Source organism: Amblyomma americanum, chromosome 1 (genome assembly GCF_052857255.1).
Source record: "Amblyomma americanum isolate KBUSLIRL-KWMA chromosome 1, ASM5285725v1, whole genome shotgun sequence".
Lineage (NCBI taxonomy): Eukaryota > Metazoa > Arthropoda > Arachnida > Ixodida > Ixodidae > Amblyomma > Amblyomma americanum.
Window position 1 is genome coordinate 468606662 of NC_135497.1, and position 24405 is coordinate 468631066.

Genomic DNA, 24405 nt, shown 5'->3' on the forward strand with positions numbered 1-24405 from the left:
CAAATACAAACCCTCTGACTCACCTACCGATCTTGCCGCATCATCTGGCCTTCCATCACTATCATCTAGGGCAGAAGAATCCCGCCTGAAGTTTTTATATCAATTACTACACAACAACTACAGTATAGATGTGTTTAAATACGCATGCTTCTCAGTCACGACATTCGCGGCACAAACATGCGCACACGCTAACTGAATACTCATGCCGAACGAACACTCTCAAGCATTCTTTCTTTCCTTTAGCCATTAGCGAATGGAATCGACTCGATGCATCGATTACCATGTAGGACTCACTATGTTCCTTCACTTCAAGATTAGTAGAATGTAACAAGAATCAGTAATGTGCCAACAGTCCTACATCTTACCAGATGACTGCCCAACAATTACATCTCTTGATACTATGTTACTTTTAAGGATGATTGCATTGTCTATTGCCACCCGTTACCTTTTTTTCGCTTTCTTCAAGTTCCTATTGTTAAATATTTCGAATACTAGCATGCTTGCTGGCATGAATGACTGCTACTGTACTTGTTTTCTTTTTTGTTACAGTTCTTATTCTTAAAGATATTCTTTAGTAACCTGCCTACTAGTAGTTATGTAACACGTATTGTAAGAGTTCTCTTTTTGTTGATCTGCTTGTAATTTCTCTTTTGTGTTTTGAACATTATATTGTACTGCTTGTCCACCTGCTACGGTCCCTTACTGAGACTGGCAGTATTGTATATAAATATAAATAAATATAAATACTGACCGTCTATAGACAAAGGAAAGTTGTGGCTGTTAAAGACTTTAGTCTATAGATGGTCTATAGACAGTCTATGGACAAAAGGAAATAAGGCGGTTATAGACTTTAGTCTATAAACAATCTATTCACTGTCTATAGAGAAAGGAATATTGTCTGTTATAGACTTTTGTCTATAGATGGTCTATGGACCATCTATAGATAAAAGGAAATTGACACGGTTATAGACTTCAGTCTATAGAATCTCTATAGACTGTCTATTGAAAAAAGTAGTCTATAGGGGGCTATAGAGTCTATAAAAAGTCTATAGGTCTATAGACAGTGTATAGACCATTTTCATAAGGGAACATTTTCACCATTCTTCGTCCACTCACACTATGTAACTGATTGTATTATGACATCACCGCTCACTTTTTACAGTCTACCTCACCCATTGCTTCCGCTTTCGTCCATATAAAGTAGCTGACTAAGAGCACATTTTGGCAGCCGACCATCTGCCTTTCCTCTCGTTAAAGTGTACTGTCTGTGAAACAATTCTTTACATTCAGAAACAAGCCTGGGCATCTGTCGCGCTTACATGGCTGTATATGCAGCCATTTCGGCTATGTTGATCAACCGGGAAAGTCCACATACTCGTGGAAATTCTTTTCTCTTCCTGCATGTCAGCCACTGAGCAACTATCTTGCGATGAATTTAGGGCCACAGAGTGCCTTTGTAGACAAAGCCCGGTCACGAAATGCGCCAACATCGAACGAAACAGAAGAGGATCCACAGAACGCTTCTTTTATTCTCGCAACGGGACCGTGCTTAGAAAGCAATGAATGTCTAGGTTACCTGCTACCTATTTCGAACCCCTATGAAATGGTCACTTTCACGGTGCACGCTTACGTGGTTTTCAATGTCGTCAGGGTTGGCTTTATTGTTATACCCCTGTTGCACGGGTGCATTCAGAGGCACTTCCAGGAGTGACATTGGCCTAAAGTTTCATTCGCGCAGTGTCGCACGATGAGATTTAGTGACACTCGCTGGAGCAACCACTTTCCCCGCAGTGAGCTTGGCGAACTCACTTCACTTTTGGTCCGGCAAGGCGAGTGTGTATTCTCAACAGCAGTGCTCCGAGAATAAAAAAAAAATTGAGAACTAAAAAGTACTAAAATCTGCATCCTATTTTCCTGGGTGTGGCTTTTAGTGAGAACATGTTTCGAAATCATCAGCAACGAAAGAAGATGCGCCCATGAACAGCTACTCCCGCTCTGTAAGTGACGACGACAGCCTTCCGTGATAGGCCTAATTTGTCTGCAATGTTCATGTGCGCAATTTCCGTGATACTGTAGAGTGAATTCACAATTTTTATTGAACGCAAGTGGACAAAAAGTGCAGTATTGACAAAAATGACCTGAACACGACTGTTGCTTACATTAGAGCACGCGCATGCACTGAACGGGAAGCGACAGTGGGATCCACACTGCCGCTCAATAGTTTACGCAGCCGTCGTCGCCGTCGCTTGTGGATAACAGATAAGGCCGTTTTAATTAACGCGAATGGTCACGGAACATACTTCTGAATAAACTGATTCAAAATAAAGTGTGCCTCATCGAAGAAGCCAGGGACGCTTAGCGAAAAGCGCCGGTCCCACGGGTTGTGAGCAACCTGGCTAACAAGTGTTCCCCAGGAGCGCATTAGTATCGGCGCTTCCCACAGTGTTGCCGCACTGCGTGAACAAGAAAGAGTAAAACGGTACAAATTAGGATTGTTTAAGATAAGCAATGCGTTGCATGCGTTTTATGCCATGGAAACGAGCACTAGCTGTTTTAAACAGCGATATAAACAAGAGTACTGGAGTGCAGTGGTCCTCATCGGTGTATTCTTAAATGTCGCGCTTATGCGGTAAATGTTCAGTGCGGTGTATTATGACCTTCAAGCACTAATTCAGCGCGTACACAAATTATTTGCTAAAAAGGAAGCAGAAAAAAGCGAACAACACACATGAAAATCAACATCCGCAGACACGAAGCAGTCCGGCAGTGCAGTGGGCGGGGCGAAGCGATGGCAAGGGCTGTTGACAAGTGCGGGAAGTGCAGGCATTGTTGGAGTTTTGGAGGTATCCCAGAATCCTGAATGTCATCGTGGTGCTCTGTTGACTGGAATGTATCTCAGCCGAATGATGTTAAAAAATTCGTTTAACAGCACAAGGCGGCAGTCGAGTTGAATGACGTTTGGTTGGAAGGCATTCGAAACACCCTGTGCCAGGGTCTTACTTGTCTCGGATGGTGATGTTTTTGTAGTTAACATTTATTCAGTTGTCAAAATAAAACTGGGAATGAACTCGGAGTGATTAGATGCGCGACAAAATTGTATTTTCGATGTATTTGCTCGAAAAGAAATATTTTCTCAAAGGTGCTGCAACATATCTGTCTCTGCTGCCTTCATTTGCAAATGACACTTCTTTCGTAGCGAGAGATACACTGGACTATCAGTCGAGCATTTCGTGGTGGTTGGGAAAGGCCAGTTGTGCGCATGCGTCGTTAACATGGCGACCGTAGAGTAGCAGTAGGTGCGGCATGCGCTTCGTCGTCGCCGCTGCCGCGCGCCCGATGCACCGTCGGAACTTAGCGCACCGAGCGTTTGCGCAGCATTGCGTATAAAAGGCGGAGATGTAATGGGCGGCTGTATCACAACGTTTGATATGAATAAAGAGAAGGACAGTCCAGCCGCTGCTAAACGGCGGTATAGAAAAGAGAAGATTAACTCCTCCGATCGTGAGGTTGTCAAATCGTGAGGTTGGCTACGCAACAAAGAGTCGAATAAGGCGAAGCAGGCGAAGAGAGCAGCGGAGACGCCCGAACAGAGAGAGGAACGCCTTGCCAAACTGAGATGCCAGACTGCCGAGAGTAATATAGGGCGCAGAGAGACCGAGATGGAGCCTATATGTCTCTCATTGCTAAACATACAGTGACCACAGCAAGCGCAGCCAGGGAAACGTACCTCTCGCTACGTATATCCTGGCATAACCGAACTAAGGCACTGCCAGTTTTTCTTCCGTGTGACAGCGCGCACCGAAAGTGTCATTTGTTCAATGGAAGTGCACTTTGTGAGTGTCACTAAACTTGCCCGCGTGAGAGGAGTATTATGCAGGAGGCGTGTCCGTGTGCGAACGGACCAACAAAATCAGGGTGAGCGAACACGGGAAGGTGATAATGGGGGCTAGCCTGGTTAAAAACGAGAGAAAATTTAAATATACATATATTCGAGCGTGCTATAGAGAAGGCGAGTGATGGTTTATGATTATCACAAAGCGAACAAGGGAGTGAAACCCTCAGGCTGGCTTTCCAACGTTTCGACAAGAAGACTTGTCTTAGTCTGGGCAATGCGTTCATCATTGGCGGGGTTTAAATAGTGTCTTCGCTCCGAGGAGGAAGGCCCGATGAGGGGGAGGGGGCGTGAACTAGAAAGGGTGTTGGAATGGTAGGAAGATTCATGTCCAGGCATGTTTTCTGGACAATACACTAAACATTTTCAATATTGTCCTCTAGCAGAATTGGAAGAGGTAGGGAAGACACACTACTATACCTGTCTCTTGCGTGTACGATGGTATATATTTGTCCGTGTTGCCTTCAAATAAATCAGTTGTGAGTGGCGCTCCGTCCCGTCTTTCTACCTTGTGTTGTGTCTCTTTTCGCGCCTGTAACCAAAAAGATGTCTTGGAGGACCCACCGATATAGAGCTGCGCAAGGGAAATGGCTTAAAAGGAATGTGGGAGAATAGGCAGTTATAGCAGCAAAAAACGCATGATCAGGGTAAACCATGTTTATGCCAGAGAGAGTTCGCTAATTGCTATTGACTCAGACTCAAACATGCTGATTTTCCTTGTCGACGAAAGTAAGCTTCATGAAGTTGTGGCCCATAGTGGTCGCCTGACATATGGGTATCTATAGTACCGCTTATAGTATGACAAGCTAGTCCAAGCTTTCAATTGCTGGATTTCAGGACATTGTTAGCTCTAGTGAACCGCACATATTTACACAGATTGCGTTCGAAGGATAATCCCCTAGCACAGCTTTGATCTAGAAAACGTCTCTGATAGGTGTCAGCTAAAGCTAACAGTCATCAAATAATCTAAGTGTAAAGTTACATCTATATCATGCTTTTCTAACCTGCCTAAAATATTTTGCTGCAGAATAGGAGAGGTATGCCAGAGAACATCACGTCTACAAGTATTTTGCTGTTTACATCAATAACAACTTCCTCTCAGACCCAATCGTATCTCAACTTACTCCTCTGTCGAACACAAATACTGCTTAAACTTCAGCGTGCTTCAACATTATGCAACCCAGGACAACTCACATATTAGTCTTCGCCAATAAACAAGTTAAAAACAACTAAGTTCGTTTTATCCTTTCATTCTATATTTGTACAGCCAGTATTTCTTTGACGAAATCAGAACTGACACCTACTACCTGATCCTTCAGGAAAACCATCGTGAACTGAGTCCTCGCTCCTAAATTTTCAACATATTTTTCTCCTTGCCTTTAGGTTGTACTTTCTGGACAAATTTTTGCATATTCCTTTTTTTCTGACTTCCTTGAACACGCCCACCGTCCATGACACCTTCCAGGCCTTGAAGGTACGGTAATATAGAGTTTGAAAATAATTGGCCGATAAGTATTTGGTACAAGCTATCTGGTGAGCACATCATATGCAGGTATGCATGTGACCATTTGGATTTGATGTATTCTTATGGGTGAATTAAAAATAAAACGGAATCATACAGGCTGCATTGTGTGGTTCCGTGGTATACATTAATACATAGAACTTTGCGTCTTTTGAAGTCAATCATTATTATGTGAGTCGGCACTGGACAGCACTGAGTGATCTTGCAATGCTGCCTTCACATACCTTGCTCTTTGAAAAAAAAAACAATCACGCACAGCAAATCGGTGAAATAAAACTTTTCAGTGCTGCACACTTCATTTTGACATAGTGTGCTTTCACGCAGAAGAAAGGAAGGATGAGTGAGGGTTCTTGTTGGGGCCACTAAGACAACGAACTGGCTGACTCAAGCATCCAGAACGTTTTCCGTCAATGCGGCTGTGCACATGCATCCACCAACGGTTTGATCTACACAGTGCCATGCGTTAAAAACTTGAGCTCTAAAAAGCTTCGACAAGAGCAAGGAAATGAAAAGTGTGTAGTTTTTTTTTTAAATGCGTTGAATATCGGTAACATCTCCAAAAGTTTCCAATGGTGAAGTATTGCAAAATTTTAAATATAAAAGTTATAATGCATGTCTTCACAGAAATACTGGCTGCAAATGTTTTCAACGTAATATATGCCGGCAGCACCTGGCAAAGGAGAGGATTAATTGAAGAGACATGGGAGAGGCCTTTGCCCTGCAATGGGCTGATGATGATGATCAACATGTGAATAGATAGTACAAGCATATCATGCTGCTTGGGAGCTAACCACCTGAACTCCATCTGATCTGAATTATATATGCTCAAAACGAGAGTGAAGTTATTTAAAGGCCTCAAGAAAAACAGCCCATCTAACCTATTCGAAGCCAATTTAACCTGGAGCGGCGATGTTAACAACAAAGTAAATGCTCATGCTGGGTTATTTTGGAGGAGAAGCTAGGAAATCGAAATGCGCTGCATCGTACAGTAGGCTGTTCATAAAGTATACTGAATGCATTCACTGCGGGAAATCTGCAGAGTACTTGTGTTATAGTCCCACAAGAAATTTAAAAGGAACGAAATTTTATAAAAGGAAAAAATGGTTCACAATGAAGTCAGGTCCTAAAGCAGAGCTGGCGTAATGCCAGCTCAGCAACCAAGAGAGAGTACCGCAGCGGAAGATAACGCAGTCGCCGTCAAGGAATATATAACTTAACGATGCCTTAACTGGCGATTCCTGGTGTTCGACGGCAACCATCATTAACGCTGCAGATCCCGCCGTGTGAGAAAAACGTTGCGCAGCGGTTGCATACCTGTGTATTATTTTGTACCCTCTCCTGAGCTGCGGCCTCCAAGATTGTGTGAAAAATCTATATCTTTCCATACTAAAGGGCGAAATCATGGACTTTGGGAAATAGGCTGCACAGACGCATTGAAATTACTTATCGTTAAGTACACATATCCCATGGGGCGACATTTTAGAATACGTTTTCAGTACAGTTTAACAACAGATGGCGCACATGTGCTTGCGTAATTGGCTGCGTTTATTTGATACAAGCGTGTCCTTAACGCTGTCGTTACGATCGTCGAGTACGTGCGAGAACGTACGAGCGAAATTTGAGTACGCGCAAAACAAAGCTGCTCTCAATTCTCGGAACTATCGGAACTCGAACGCAAGGTTGCTTAGATATGCCTACATGAGGCTTTTTTCTTGTCAATGTACACACGAACAATATTCGGGGATTTTGAGCTATTGACTGCATATGAACTAAGGTAGGACAAAAATGTTCACGTAGTTTTATAGCACGGTTCATATGAAAGTAATTTTCACCGACGAGTCACTGATGAGTTGGGTTGACTTGACTTGAGGTGTTGATTGCTACAGGTGGGGTTAGCCTTGCTTTATCTGCCGGCAATTGCTCCACCGTAGCGTCTCTTCTATATTAACAATATCCTAAAGCCTGTAGCGTCTACCCCGCTATGTGCAGTTTTTTATAAAAACACACATTCTCTCCCGTAGTCACCATCTATGCACACAATCAATCCACACAGTCCACATCACAGTCCACTCCAGAAGTCACCATCTATGCACATACTCAGTCACAGTAGAACATAGGCCATTGTAGTGCCACAACCTATACACACATTACCTCACAGTATAACGTAGTCCACTCCGGAAGACACCATCTAAGCACACATTCAATCACAGTAGGCCATAGTCCGTTCCTGCTGTCACTATTCCTAAACAAGATCCGTGTCCTGCAGAAATGTTAAAAGAAGGCGTGCGGCCTCCCTTCTGAATGTCTGGTTTCGACTCGGGTAGACAATGTCCTGGATTGTACTGTAACGGGTTCCTGTCTTCTTGAAGGAAGCGAACATCATGCACATATCTTTCCGCGTTGTGCTCTGGGCAGTACATAATGTAATATTCGATATCCCCGCTCACACCACATAAAGAACCGAGTGGAGATGATGCTATACCCGTCTTATGCAACCAGGCAGGAGTGCGAGCAGAGGCCGTGCGAATTCGATGTAGTAGGGTCGCCTGGTATCTTCTCAGTCCCTTGGTAACACATGGCTTGTGGCGCGCACTCCACAGGGTACTCAAATGATCGAACACGGTTTTCCTGTAGAGACGTTTCCATCTTGAGGTACTTTCTTTGATGGAATCCTTCAGACAGCTTTATGGGAGAGATTGTCTGCCACCTCATTACCGTTGACTCCGATGTGAGAGAGCACCCATTGGAAATATAGAATAAAGCCTCTGCTGTGCAGATTCTGCACCAAGCGCAGAGAGATTATAGACAAGGCGTCAGTAGAGAATCCGTGTTCTAGCCTCTGAAGGGCAGATTTTGAATCAGTTAGGATGACTACAGCTTGAGCTGGACAAGACCCTAACTTCCGTAAAGCCCCATCAATAGTAAAACTTTCAGCCGTTGTGAAGAATAAGACAGCAGTAAAGCGTACGGACCAATTACAGTCCAAAGAAGAAATGTAAAAAGCCGCAGCGCTAGCTTGTTTGACCTTGTCCACAGAACCATCCGTGAAAATTTGAAGATGGTTGGCATACAATGTTTCCAAGTGTTCAAGTACAAGCGAACGCGTTGCTGGCAAAGGAGAGCTGCGCTTTGCGCTCACATGGGGAATTGTGACCTTACAGTCGAGGGTCGGAAAAGACCAGGGGGGTTTCAACCGTTTCCTTTGCGTTCCGACATTAAGGCTTAAAGAACTAAGAGTATTGTGTGCCAAGTAAGGCATCGAGTCATATCTCTTGCAGAGCCGCTGGAGAAGTGATCGCCCAGATGCCGTCTCTCCTAGGCGGCCAAGCTGCATTAGTAGTCTCTCAGAAGCGACAAGGCTAAGAGGTTTCGATATAGACTCATAAAGTACTGCCTTATTCGCAGCCGCCTGGGGAACTCCAATGGCTCTTCTTAGGCTTTTTTGTGAACAACTTCGCGACGCTCAAGTTGTGATGCCTAGGGAGAAATGAAAGGTAATTGATACATTATGCGACTGACCACCAGCACTTCATGAAGTTTGACCATTGAAGAAGGATGGTTTCCCCATTGCTCACGTGCAATTCTACAGATCACATTGAGTCGCGCAGATATAAACAATCGCGTCTACAGCTTTCCGCCACTGTAGACGGGAGTCAATAATGACGCCCTGGAAACGCGTGTGGTTGAATTGACGGATGCAAGAGTGACCGAGGTCTATCTTCAACCGCGCTTGACTTCTTCCTACACCTGTAAGCAGAACAAAGCTGGATTTTTCCAATGACAGAGACAATCCCACACCTTGAAGGTAAGCTTGTGCCAAAAGTAGAGACTGTCGAGCTATCAGGGCTAATCGCTTGTTTTGGTAGCCAGTAATCCAAATAGAGATGACGTCAGCATATACTGACATACGCACTTGCCTGCAACTTTTTTCAACGAATCGGGAAGGCCAGCCATTACGGTGTTAAAGAGCGTGGGGAAAGAACACTGCCTTGAGGCACACCTCGCGATAGAACCCTTTCGGTGCTTAACGTACTCCCTAACCGTACACGAAACCGCGCGATCACTAATAAACTTGTAAATGAATCTTACCATATGGCCCTGTATGCCCATGCCTTGCAAACTGTTTAGAATTGAGCTCTGAAGCACGTTATTGTAAGCTTTCGCTACGTCAAGAAAAATGGCTACGGTGGAAAGGCCGAAGGTTCTCTAGTGTTGAATGCGGCTCACCAAGTCTAGGACGCTATCTTGGGCACTAAGACCTCGGCGGAATCCTGTCATACATGTTGGCAGTGCCTTGCTGTCCTCAAGCCACCACGATAAGCGTTCATTCATTTACCAGCTTCTCCATCAAATTAGCTACACAGGAGGTCAATGACACAGGGTGATACGAGGCATGACAGAGGAACATTGCCAGGGCAGTCTTCCAAACTCTATTGATGAAGTTGAGGAGGTCCTTCCTGAGTTGCAAGGGTATATTATTCAGCATTTCATTGGTGATGCCGTCGGGAGCTGGTGCACACCGGCACCGCCGGCCACTGAGCGCAGTCTGTAGCTCACGAAGCGTGAATGAGACGTCCATGATAGACCTGGAGGAAGCAGATGGTGTATATTTATCTATTCCAGAATTAGCACGTACGAGTGCGTCTGCAAATTCCTCTGCCAAGCACGCATTAGGTTTTTCCTTGCGTATTGCAAGAGCTTCAAAAGGCTTCGAAGGGCGAGATTCTCCAGCAAGGCTGCCAATAACTCGCTATATTCTCGTCATCGGTGAGAACACAGTCAAACTAGCGCAGAATGAGGCCCATTGCGACCTGTACAGCTTGTTCGTGTGTCGTCTAATGGCAGAATTCAGCCTATTGAATGTCGTCTTCAGTCGCCTGTAGTCCTTCTTCCGCACGAGTTGGTACTCCGTCCTTCTCGCTTCGCAAAAGTTCCTGAGTTTTAAATCCGGGGCCGGAAAATGATCAGGTAACTCTACCGCCGTAGTTGCTGCTAGCTTACTAGAAATCATTTTGTCAACAACAAGACCAGGAACACGTTCTAGGTGCTCTCTGTACTTGTCCCAGTTGACCACAATGCTAATTTCAGGACGATGCATACGAAAGTCGAAAGCAAACAAAAAATCGGATAGTGATCGCTTCCCATGCGGTCAGGCGCTGTTGATCACCTCATGCGGACGTCAGGTGAATGCGCTGTCAGGTCTATGGCTGTCGCTGAGGATGGAGGACGGCAGAAAATGGGGCTCCCTTCATTGGAAACACACAGGTCGAAACTGTCAATAACGTCTACGAGTTTGCGTCCATGGGAGTCCGTGTTCCTCTCACCCCAGACGGCATGATGGGCGTTGAAATCACCGCAGGTGATTCGAGGAGCAGGGCAGCGGTCGTAGAGCTACTGTAGAAACAAATCCAATGCTACCTTCTTGCCCGGGGACACGTACACGAATGCAATAGAAAGGGTTCGGGAGCCGAGCTGTATTCTTACAGCCACTACCTCAATGTCATCCGTGCAAAGATCGGCAACGCTTAGAGAAACATGTGGGATTGCCTTTCTTATGTAAAGAGCGGGAATTCCTGCAGGAAGTGACTTTATGCTGCAGTTTTTATGGGCGACATATCCAGTCAAACGTCTCCCGCTTGACAGGCCAGCTTTTGACAGGGCGAATACTGGAACACGTCTGTTTCAAGGATAGATTTAGTTCAGCTAACCGACTTAATATCCTAGAGCAGTTCAACTGCAATATAAACGGCAATTTTCGATGTATATGAGATCCACGATGTTTAACCCCATCTATGTTAGATCGCAAGGAAATTCGCTGCGAAGGTGGTAATTAGGGACTCAAAAGAAAGCACCAGGTGTAGGAAGTTCTTCAGGTTATCAGGCGCCATCGCTGGAACATGTGGACGCAGGGCACCAAACAAAACATGAAGAAGGTCAGGCATACCTTGATTTTTGAGCTCCTTATTTTGCCCAACGCACTCACAACACGACAAAAGATGCCGACGGGGACACACTCGTGGCCGCAGTAGTGGGTTTTTTGTCACTTCTGCATAGAGAGTCCCCTTTGCCGTCTAGTCTGGCTGTGATCCGGTCGCTAAGGTACATGGACACTTTTTGCTGGTGGTCGAACAACCGACTCGCGCGCACTGAACCTTGACGTCTTGCTGGACTTAGATCTCCTAGGGACATTGCTGGGTAACGCAACATCAGACTCCAACACTGGGAACTCGTCCAATCCTGGGACAAGCGTCTCAGTCGGTTGGGTTTTGGGACCAGCATTAAAGGATATTCGACGGTGCAGAGCGCTCACAAGGAAGAGGCAGCCTCCGAAACGCGCTGGATGATCACCACCGCAATTGGCGCAAGCAAAATCGGCCTTGCAGATTTTAAAGTCGTGGTCGCCTCCGCACCTCTTACAGCGTCGATCCTTGTGCAATCTTTCGCCACGTGAGGGGAGTGGAGGCAGTTGGCGTGCAAGGGCGTCAGCCATAATGTGGCACCAAAAATAAGCGAGCGTGAGCACCTTGCGTGCTATTCTCCGCGTTCGCAGTCGCCATGTACGTTTGCTACTCATGTGGCGTGGTGAATCGAAATGCCACCAGATGTCACAGCTGAATTACACTTCACACGAGCAAGGCGTCGGCATAGTTGGTACTGCATTCCTGGGAATGAGACGACGGACAAAATTAAGGCCAAAAACAGACGCTGTCTGTCTACAAGCACATGCGTCCATCTTTACTTTCGTCCGTCGTCGTGTTCCAGCGCTGTTCTAGGTATGAATTACACTGTAGCTTGCTAGCGCTGCAAATGTTCATCCTAAACTTCTTGCAGACAATGATCTGATGTGAAGCACTGCCGCATTTTCCTAGCCTAGGCTTTTCTAAACTTCTCATCCACAATTCACCATTGATCTCGAATTCGAGAAATCAATATGTGAAGTTCAGTTCATTATCAGCCTTTCCTCTGAGTGGTAGGCGTCGAGAACGGGGCTTCCACTTCCTTTGGAAGCACCGCGAGTTGTCCGGGATGTAAGTGCACACACAAATATAGGATTTTAACCTTTCTCATACACATCTTGCCTGCGCCGACCGCTCTCAAGTGGTTCGCTTCTGGCAACAGTCATTTATTCTTAATGTGTTTTATTCTTAGCCGCCTGCCACCAGCTGTGCTGGCAGAGGGTCTCTCAACTCGGAATTCTTCCCATGCCTCGGTCCTGCGCGCATACTTTCCTGCAGCGCACTCAACAGTATTCTTCGGTAGATTTTAATGCGAGAGAATTATGCAGGGCGTTTCACTTAAGACTGGACACAATTTTTAAAGTTAGGCTGTTTGAGTTAGAAGAACGTTTTTTTTTTTTGGCATTACATTGTCAGGGGAGTAGTATATCAAAATATAGCTAAGACGTGCTAACTCGCTGGTTCGTTGCGTTTGGTTTATGAGGGTTGAACGTCCCAAAGCGACTCATGCTATGAGGAACGCCGTAGTGAATGTCTCCCTGAAATTTCGACCATCTGGGGTTCTTTAACGTGCACTGACATCGCACAGTACACGGGCCTCTAGATTTTCGCCTCCATTGAAATTCGACCGCCGCGGTCGGGATCGAACCCACGTCTTTCAGGCCAGCAGCCGAGCGTCATAACCACTCAGCCAAACTCGCTGGCTGGCTAACTATAACTGAATAGTTAGAAAGTTAACTGTTATGCCCCTTAATATCTGAGCAGCGTGTAGCCCACCGTAGGTAATGTCGAAGAATAATTTTTACCAGCCGAAAAAGACGAGGGCCAAAACGAGAACCTACGCAGGACAAGGCTTCGATATGTCATACCAACTGGCCCACCATTAAGCCTTGCTTCAGCATCGTAGGTAATATCTGTATTAACTTTACAACTTTACAAAAGCCATAGGCCTTTTGAGTAAGAGTCATGACTTCGCATATTTTGTATTAGCTTATATACCTTACATTACATTACTTGTAAAGTCCTCAGTCATGACAAGTTGCAGAATTACTTGGTCATGACTATGACTACGGGTCATAAGTTTCATTGGTCATAATAAGCTACATTTCATCATTTATGTCTATACATGTTCGATTATATGTGTTGTGACATCGTACACCGGCGTACTGAGAACCTCCCTGTGTCGCGCCATACTAATGTGACGTACAGCGTATTTCACCCATGGCTTTCCACAATTTTCAAAAATAGGCGTTTTGACAATGGCTAGTGTCAGTAAAGGGGCTATGACAGCCTATTTTCACGCATACCCTGCTCATCACATTTAATTCTCAACTTGTTAAATTAAAATTCCTCCAAGCTTCAGTAGATTCTGCGTGGTAAATATTTTTGCAACGAGTTTTTCCGTTTCTTCTGCGAACTGCTTGCTGGTCTGGAAACCTCATCGCTGACGTCAGAGGGGCATACCCACCCCGCTTCGTCAGCTGCGCGCTGTTGTGGTGCTTGCAAGCACACCGTAGACAGCGGTTGCTCGAAAAGTTTACTGTTTTTTAGCTGATCGAAATAAAATGAATTTTAAGTGTTTTCTTTTCGGAAGCCGCCAGCTTAGTACGCGACCTCAGTGATCCTTAAAAAAGCGGACTTGCTCGTGGCACCCCCTTTTCTGATTGTTGAGGAAACAGAAATCGATGGACACTTGCTTTATTATTTACGCTCTTAAACGTAGTATTTTTTTGTTATGAGTGTGGTTTCTTTTGAGCAGCCAAGTGCTCCCGTATGTGAAAAGCTGCACGTGCCGTGCATGCTTTCGCCGATGTGCGCCGTGAAAGCCGCGGCGTTTTGTAGCTGGCTACCAATTTCTTGTCCGCTATTCATCGGCTCGATAATTAAACTCAAATTATCACAAGGTGGCACTAGAGTAACCTTGAGGCACGAAAAAAGCAGAAAAAAGGGCCGAATGAGACGACTTCTCCGCTGCATGTGTGCATTTGTAATTCGAACATACATTCCCTTCGGCTCGTAGAACCCTTTTGCGGGAACCAAGCCGCTTTCAAATCCCTACGCGACTCGAATACTTTCACTGCCCGCTCCGATGAATAGTCGGCGCATTCGAAATGAGTGCTTGAAAATAATAGTACATCATTTAGCGTTTACTGTGCGTGCGCACTGTGGCCTAGGAATGCGACGATCGCGACAACTGAAGCCCCGGGCTAGGGTTGTTTACATGTCTCTGCGCAAACAGTGCTGCTCGTTTCCTTGGCATAAAACGCAAGGTGGGTTCTCTTTATCTTAAATATTGCGTAGTATCGCTCACAACTTGTAGTTTTACTCATTTAGACACTATGATAACGTGGCAATAAGCGCCGCTGATGCTGTATCGCCTGCTGGGGAAACGCTTCGCGTAGGACAGCCGCTTGCCGCTAATTGTATCTGCTTCCTCTTATGTCACCAGTATTTGATTTTAAAGCGCTCTAGCTAAAAATACGTTCGGACATTATTTTAACGAATGAAAACTACCAAATTTGTTGTCCACTCTCGACGCCGACGCCTGCTGCAAGCTGCCTTCTGAACGTGCTGTGCATACCGGGTCACATATATCAGCATTTCCCCATTATTGTACTCGCGCCCTGCAAAGTAGGCAATCATGGATTTGTGGGCACTGTGGCCAAAAATAAGCTCGACAGCTATTTTCACAAGCTAAAAATTGCGAATTCGCTCTCCGCAATCACCGAAACCGCACAAACGAATCCTGCGCACTCGCTAGGCCTCGTCCCGAAAGGGGCCGACGGTCCACCTTTCGCCGAAATTCAAGCATCTGGCAGGAGTTCTCCGCTGATTAGTAAGATCTTAACTGTGAAGATATGAAATGCAGCCGCTCGTGTCGCTTCTTTCAATAAGAATAAGGTACACAAGCGCAGTCTGTAGCTTTCGCTCGGCCGCACAAGCCCAGTCGACGGCAACGAGCGGCACCGTCGTGCGGCGTTTTCTGCCAGTGTCGCTCAGTTGCCTCGCCGATAGGTTCTATATGCAGGCACGTAATGAAAGCACATCTTCGCTGGTGCGCGCACATAGGGTATGTCGCCGTGGCTAGGATTAGGTATAATAAGTTTTAAAATTCTTAAGTTTATAGAATGCCATACCAACTAGTCCCCCACCACACTCTCCCAGTTCCCACTAAGTTCACTCTTTACACTACTGCGATGCGCGGTCGTTGTTCTTGCTGGCGTCGTCGCCGGTCTAGCTTGACAGGCCAGTGCGTCAGCGATGGCATTTGCGACTGATCGTCAGAGAGCCAACCGGCCGCCGATCGGCGTCCCATCGGCATAGTGTAACAGGACCCTATACCTATACCGAATAATAACTGCGTTACTGTTATTAGCGCATTCGCGGCACCAGTCACTCATATATGGAGGAGGACTGCTACTTCGATCGCCCGCGAAATTACAGGGCGGAATGAGACCTCGCTGCGCGTATTGCAGAAACGAGAGCAGAGGACGTTGCTCCGTGCATGCCTTAGTAACATCACGAGAGATTTCAAATATGGCGGTCGCTGCCGGTGGGAGGAGTCTCGCGGTCACAATTTCGATGGAATTTTTTGGAAAATACAGCGCGTCCATGGCAGCTTAATTTCTGAAACTGAATCATAAGCTCCTGTATTAATTACTGAAGCACAAAACTGCAATATGAATGGCCCCTTTAACTGCAGGTCTGTTTCGCTTCTGTGCACCGTTAGCAAGGTAATGGACCTTTTAATTTTTAAACACATAAGCAATTTCTAGGAAATAAAGATTTTTTTTCTGAGAGATAGCATAGTTTTCGACGTGTCCTACCCAAATTTACGCTACTACACACTACTAATGATCTCATGGCTGCCTTGGATGGGGGTGGGCAAATTGATATACTTTTCCTCGACTTCGAAAAGGCATTTGATCGAGACTGTCACAAAAGATTATTGTTCAAGTTAAAAAGTGTGTTACAAAATGAGCGAATTCTGAGCTGGCTTGATTCTTATCCGATCGAAACAGTATGTCTTAACAGAAAACTTGAATTCCTCATCGGCCCCCGTATTATCCGGAGTGCCGCAAGGTTCTGTCCTAGGACCTCTTCTTTTCCAGATTTATTTAAATGAGCTCTCATCAGATTCATCTGTACAATGCGGATTCTTCGCCGACGACTACATAGTTTACCAGAACATCGAATCTGTGCACGATCACACTGGTTTAGGTTTAGGGAGCTTAACGTCCCAAAGCGACTCAGGCTATGAGGGATCAGACTGCCTGACGTGATTACCTTTCTGCAATTAATAACTGGCGCCAATCTTGGCGTATGAGCATAAACGTCTCAAAATGTGCTCATATGATGGACACAGGAAAGAAAAAACCGTTAATGTATACTTACAAAATTAATAATGCAGATGTCAAGCGGGTTGTCAATTTTAAATACGTACACGTTATAACTGACTCCAAGTTAACGTGGAACGAGCAAGTGGATTATGTTGTTTCGGCGTCACTACACAGGCGTGGTTATTTAAAAGGCCGCGTGAAGCACTGCACTAGTGTGAAAAAACTTGCAGGGTTTACGATGCTCGTTAGGGCATTGCTTGATTACGATGACACTGAAGGGGGGGCTCTGATACTAAGAAAAACATAAAGCACGTTGAAGGGGTACAAAAGAAAGCAATCAGATTCATCTATAACACTCACGCTTGAAGCATTTCTACTTCAGACCTTAGAATACGTACTGACCTCCTGACCCTTGAAATGCGCCGTACACTACACTGCCTACAAATTATGTACAGCACTGTCAACAAATATGCCAAGATCAAATTTCATACGTGCATGCATTTGAACGAACCTAGGAAAACGAGAGGCAAGCACAGCAGGACAATTATACCGACACACATTCAAACTAACGCCTGTCGCTTTTCACTCTTCTCTAGAACCACATCCGAGTGTAACGCCTTACCGTATGAAGTTGCTGACATGCCTTCAGTTGAATATTTTGTACCGACCATGTCAGCTTATCTCTGATACCGCAAGTATTTCTTTGCGACGCTCCTTGCTTTGCCGTCGGCCTTTATAAGTGTAAATCTTTCTTTGTACATTATGCGCACACTCTCATTGCTGATTGTCAGCCACATGTTTTGTGTTTCCTTACCGCTTTTAAATGATACTCGGCAATGCTTCGAGAACAATGTATCCACTCCAGTATTGACTGCCAAGAGGCAGTTGGCAGTATTTAACATATAAATAAACGAAATGAAAATATAGGGTGTTTCAGCTAATTCTGTCCACAATTTTTAAAAATAGGGTTTTTGAGTTCAAAGAGCGTTTTTTTTTCTGATCGCATTGCAGCCATGTAGTAAATCAGAATACAGATACGACGGGCTAGCTATCAGGCTGGTAAACTAATTATGAGTAGTTAAATTTCTAGCTGTTACTGTTATTATTCTTAATTATTGAGTGACGTGCAGCCCACCATGACTAACATGCATATTAATTCTGAGAATTTCGAAAATACGGTTATCCTGGGCGCTGTGGCCCAACAAATTTTGGCTATTTCTACAAATTACGTTCGCTGGAGAAGTAGCTTTTCCTTCAAGCTTCTCGAAAGCGCATGTATTTTGGCGCGATGTAACCAAAATTTCATGGGCCACAGAGCCGAGGATAATCACGCATTTGAAATTTAAAATAATTAAAATGGCTACTACTAACACCGGCTGCAAATCGCCAATTGCAACCTGTTGCCTATCTGTGATAGTTAATAAGTTGATCAAAAATCAGTTAACCACCTTACTACTTATAGAATCACAGTATTTCCGGTGGCCACCAACACTGGCCGCCGATACTATGCCGCCAATACTATGCCGCTAAAGGCATATTTTTACCTCCAAAAATATATTTTTGTAAATTCTAAAGTCTTCTATGAAACACCCTGTATAAAAGACAAAGATCTAGTTGGAGTGCAGTGCAGTTAAATAATATCAATTCTGTAAACAAAAAACGTCAGTTGTGACTTATCCATAATTCTGCAACCAAAATATTGCGTATAAGACACACTGCTACCTACCACAGTCGACATGCACCTTGAGTTTTCCTTGGCAGTGTGCCCTTAGGCCGCTATGACTTTTGTGTCATGATTATAATTTCTTGCTTTTTACAAAATTTGTAGGGATTAAGCTTTGATTCGCGGCGATCTTTCGCCCACCGACTCACGCAATGCCAGCGAGAAATTCTTGCAGGAAGCAATTAAAGCGCCCCTGACAAACACTGATGGAAGCAGCGCAGCTTCGCCTGCTCGGCGATCATGCGAGCACCAGAACTACAGGTGGGTCCGCGGGACCCTGGCTGTCTTCATGCGCTACCAGTGCTACAGCGCGATGGGGAGCAATTGGTCCGCCGCTCGCGAGCTTCAAATTACTTTTGGGGCACCTGCACTTCCACGTCAGAGACTACGCTTTGTTGGCGGTAGCTGTCGTGGACACAGAACAAAGTAATACCAAATAATGAAAGAATCATACTTATGTCCCCCATTCTATCGTTTATCGCGGTATTTAGCTCACCGCGCAAAACGTCAGGTAAATATGACTAAGACCGGAGCAATGTCTGTGATCCATTTTAAGTGCGGATTCAACATAATCATGTCCTATAAGGCAACCCGTTGGAACACGTATGTTTTTGTTTGGAGAGGTTTATAATCGTTATGGGTCGTTAAAACGACGCGTACAGTTTTCTGCTAGCTATTTTAAACAGCGAGCTCAAAGCTTTCAAGGTGGCCACCTAGAATAACGATATTGGTCCTAGCCTTGGAACCTAAAAGTCAGATAATTGTTCAGTCTTTCATCTGCGTCCTGCTTTAAATGCCAACTGTTGTCCTGCTCATAAATGACTTGAGGAGGTCCAGACGGTTTTCTTGATTCCAACATTTAGCGCTGCAGACGTTGCAGCAGCTTCCTGGGAAACAGTCAACTGCTTGGAAATCGAAATGAAGCATATTATATTATGACCGAGCAGGTTTTGTGCCATCCGGAGAGTGGAAAGTCGCGGAGCCTCCGCTCTTTGATCTGCATAATAATACTATCTGCTCAAGCAAAGCCGACCTCAAACCTGCACTTACGTGAGCAGCAGCGCCGTGAGAAGGACGACAAGAAGCAGCAGACCCGCTGTCGCCGACATCCCTGCTTCACTGTACTGTGGGCAGCCTTGATAGCCAAGAAAATCAGGAAAAAAAGGTCTGTCGCAGAAGGACAATTCGATTCGTGTTGCTGAGCAAAGATATAAAAAAGACAATAAACACACCACATTTGGCGTCAGTATTCCAGAGTTAAAAAAAAAGAAATCGAACGAACGCATTATTTCATGTGCCGTGTCCTCTAGGAGCAGCTTCACTTTACTATTAACACGCGCACGGCGATGAAATGGTTGATAAAAGAAATATGCAGCTGACAGTATCAAAGCAAGACACGGGAAGGAACAAAATCGAGAAATAGACGGGACAGGCGAGCTGCTTTTTTTGCCTACCACCTAAATGAGCCTAGTCAGCGCATTTCCACGACGGCTGATACAGAGCTTCCGAGCGTGTTGCACACACATTGTCAAACACAAAAGCACCCTCGTTACGGAGAACAGAGAGGCGACCGCCCTGTGTGCACGGCCATTGGTAAAGGCTTGCACACAATACGCAGGTTTCTCCGCTCGGGACTGAACGCACCTGCGGCAACGTAAATCACCGCAATAGCATATACCGGACGGCGCAAGCCGGAGGGGAAGAAAAAATGCGCCTACGTGGCGAGCGCGGCTCCGTTACCGGCCACGCACCAACCCCCCCAAAACTACACACCCTTCCTGCATTAAACGTGCGCAGCGGCGCGCAAGTTTGAGCTGCTGTCAGGAAATCAGGTTTGCCAAATCTTTTGGCTTGTGAAGCTTCCGCCTTACAAGGCCAGGAGTGATATGCAAGTGCACTGTCTTATATATGTACGGATGAATGTTTATTTCAGGTTTTGTCTAACAAAATCCGTGGGCGACGAAAATAAGGCGGTCCACAGTGACCGCTTGACAGGCTGGCTTTGTCAGCCGAAAAAGTCGACAACGTGAGCTGTGACAGTTTAAGCATGATACAAACGAGACAACTAAATTAGAGTAGGAATAAATATATAATAATGTAAAGAAACAAACCACACAAATAGGAGACAGGTGCTTTTTAATGCAGTCGAAAATACAGCCTAACCAATGAACACTTTCGGAAGGGTAGGAAAAGTAATTTTGTTTATGCTGCAAAAGAGAGTAGTGCTAAAAAATTGGTACAATGTAATTTAGCGTAGCAATTTACTCTTCGCTGTAATAGTTGTTTGCAAGGATTTAGTTATGTTTATTGTAGAGCAGCCTCGATGATGATGATGATTATTGATCTCAGAACACGTCTGGCGTCCCATCGCAAGAATTTCGGTGCAGATTACATCGCTTAAAAACTTTGTTTAATATCGTTAATAAAGAAACAAAAATGGATTCCGACATCTATATCAATTTTAATAAAACAAGAGAAACTAAAGGAAAGCACAGCAAAAAAATTGTGATGCCACACACTAAAACCACCGCTTATCGCTTATCGTTTTTTCCTGCAACTATAGCCGAGTACAATGCTCTACAGCAAGAAGTCGCTTGTATGGCCTCGGTCGAATCCTGTGTCTTTGCCGCGCAATCTTTGCACTCAAGCGCATTAGTTTAGAGTCACCAGTTTTCTTTTGCTGAACATTGCATCGGTTTGTTGCATTTTTTTCTTTCCTTTCATGATGTGAGTGTCCGCTTTATTGTAATTTAGTATAAGCTGCATTTGCCGACGCAATAGTCTGCATTTATAAGCAATTTTCTCATGGCTCCTTGCAGCTCACGTTTTTGTTACTTTGACTTGCAGTTCCGACTCACTCCTGCCTGGACTGCCAAGTGGCAGTTGGCAGTATCTAATAAATGAATCAATAAATAATAAATAAAATATAAAAAAGTAAAAATGAATAAATAAATAAGTGTGGTTATTACAAACGTTTCACGGTACATGGCAGTGTAGGGTGTGTTCTGTGATAGAAGTGTAAAATGCGAAAGAAAAAGAGCTTATTTCTTTTAATATTATACACAACAGTACTCAAAGAACTTGAGAACTGGAACTTATTCGCATAGTGCGAGTCTAAGGAGGCATTTGTAATTTGTTGAACTTTTTTCTGGTATAACAAAAAGCTATTCATATTCGGCATAGTGGTATTTTCGCATACCAAATAACAATACTCTAACTCTGAAAAAACCAAGCGTAGATACGGGCAAACATTTTTTTTTTTTTGTGAGAGGCGATACCTATGTGTCTAAAAAGGGCGATTCTTACCTTACCTGTCTGGGCATCCCATGACATAAAAGTCGTAAAATCTGTGCCAAAGGTTGTATGCCTGTACGTGCTGTAATTTTGAGAGAGAGAGAGAGAAAGCGAACGGAAACGCAGGGAGGTTAACTAGGCGACGCCCGGTATGCTACCCTACACGTGGGAGGGAGAACGGAGAGAGAGATAGAAAGGAGACAGAGCAAAAGGAGATCACTTTTTCACGTGTCCGTTGGCCATTACTTGTAGGGTACACAGAGCACACACTGATAGTTCACAACCTTGCACTCAGTTCTTAGTCCTTTAAGAACCTGAAAATTGCCTTCAAAGCTGTCCTCTGCTATGAAGGCTTACTCCAAGTACCCATAATCTTGCAGTAAGGGGTTGAGGATTTAAGCGGCGGAGTGTTGCAGCCAGGAGGGCACGCTCACGCTGAAATCGAGGGCAGTCACAAAAGTAGGTGTTCTGTTGTTTCGCCGCACTTACAGTTCTCACAAGCAAGAGAGTCTGCCATTGCGATTAAGTGAGAGTAGGCAGTTGTAAACGCCACTCCCAGCCACAGGCGACACAAGTGCATAGCATCGCAGCGGGACAGGCCGGACGGAGGACTGAGTTGAAGTAAGGGGTCGAGGCAATGCAGACGGCGTGCGGAGTTTCCAGGAGAAGGCCATGACGCTAAAATCTCATTTCGGCCAGCATTCGCAGATGTCTTACTGTGTCGACTCTTGTCAACGGTAGCTGGGCAATGTTGGCACTGCCGTGAGCCAATCTAGCCGGAGCGTCAGCTGCGTCGTTTCCGAGAACGCCACTGTGTCCTGGTATCCACTGGAAGACGATGTCATGACCCTCTTCCTGTGCCTGGTGTTGAAGATGTCTTTATTCAGCTACAAGTTGTTCGTGATCGCCACGGCGTTAAGCAGAATTACGACATTAAAGTGCTCCTGTTAGGTCGCAGAACGCAGCCCATTTGTGGGGTGTTTGTGCACTGATGTACTGCACTACCGAAGCAAGAGCGGCCAATTCTGACCCGGTAAAGGTTGTCCGATGCGAAGTTTGTTGGATAATACTGGTCTGCCTCGCAGGAATAACCGCGGCGTAGGTTGAACTTGTACCTGACACCGAACCATCTGTATACACATGAGTGCGGCACTATATGCGGCGTTGAGTAGGCACAGTGTCAACTGTTTATTGGCCGGTGCCGATAAGTTCGATTTTTTCGTTATGCCCGGAATTGTAAGGCGCACGCATGGCTTCCGCAGACACCACAACGCAGAGGAAGGCCGTGCTGCCGGGGTGAACTGCGATGGGATGGACGGCTGGTGGGCTGCTATAACCTTTCAAAACGCTGCGTGTGGTCTTTGAACCACCACTGACACAAGGTGATGCTGGGGAAATCTTGTTAGATGACGTATGTGGATCCGTAGGGTCTCAAGGGTTACATACGTCGAAAGTGGGTAGTCCTAGGCGATAGCAATGGTAGCAACTGTAGATGCCCTGCGAGGGAGACCCAGGCGTGTGCGAAGTGCTTGACCTATTATAGTCTTCAGGGCACGCAAATTTGTCTTGCATGTGCTTAAAAGCACAGGTGTACTGTACCGCGAAAATTCCCCAAAAAGTGCTCTGTACAGCTGCGGCATTGAAAAAATAGTAGAGCCCCACAATTTTCCGCCAAGAAACCTTAGCAGGTGTGTGATAGAGATTAACTTTTTCTTTACAAAGCAGCAATGCGGGCTCCATGCCAAATTCCTGTCCGTGATAATTTCTAAAAAAATAATGAGAAGCTCGATAGGCAATGACATGGCCGTCAATAGTTAGCGGATAATGAGTCATACTTTGCGCGTATATCCCACTATAGCGCAGTTCTCGGCTGACACGCTCAAACCTTGCTCTCAGAGATAGAGGAGGAAGTTCTGGTTGCTGCCCTCTGAAGTCTTGCTCGCACCTTGAGACGCGTCACAGAGGAGGCCCAGATGCAGATGTCGTCGGCATACATAAAGATATAGACGGTATTATGCAGGTTCTCCGGGAGTCTTATAAGTGTTAGATTGAACAAGGTTGAGCTGAGCACTCCGCCCTGGGGCACGACCCGGTAGGCGTAATGCAAGGGTGTGGAGCCATCTTCACACATAATAAAAAATGCCCTTTTGGTCAGATAGGTTTGGATCCAACTATACGTCCGTCCACAGATTTCAACAACCTCTAGCGCATCAAGGACGGCCTCATGTGTCACGTTATTGTATCCACCTTTAAAATCGAGAAAAAGTGCCGCGCACATGCGCTTCGGGCGTTTTTGCTGCTGACCGGTCGACACAAGATCAATTGGCGCTTTGTGGTGTCTCCCTTGTTGTGCGTGTTGGCCTTTGCGCTGTGTGAATGAAAGATCAATGACGTTGTCTATAAAGGAGCGACCCCGTCAGAAACCTGCCATGGCAATAGAATACACGTTATTGTGCTCAAGGTACCACTCAAGACGCGCCAGCAGCATTCTTTTCATGACTTTTCCACACAACTGGCCAAAGCTGTTGCCCCGTATGATGACAGGTGGAGCTGAGATTTCTCTTGTTTTAGTAATGGTATCACGCGACTGGATTTCTAGTGGAAAGAAACAACTCCCTCTTGCCAGGAGTGGTTGTAAACCCTGAGTAGCTCTCTACGCGCGTCGTGGCAAAGGTGGA

At 45.3% G+C, this 24405-nt stretch overlaps 1 protein-coding gene across 4 annotated transcripts in view; it reads right to left on the reverse strand.

Moving 5' to 3' along the window:
* Positions 1–19566, reverse strand: part of LOC144104608 (cytochrome P450 3A14-like) — a 209938-nt gene extending 190372 nt beyond the window's left edge. For 3 of the 4 annotated variants that reach the window (XM_077637735.1, XM_077637719.1, XM_077637743.1), the window contains exon 1: positions 19484–19563. Coding sequence is in view for 3 of the 4 variants with exons in the window: in XM_077637719.1 (XP_077493845.1) it covers positions 19484–19542 (59 nt within the window). In the remaining variant the exon portion in view is untranslated. Of the gene's footprint in view, positions 1–19483 lie in introns of all 4 variants that reach the window. The other variant, XM_077637728.1, reaches the window with a different exon arrangement.
* Between the last annotated feature and the right edge of the window lie 4839 nt (positions 19567–24405).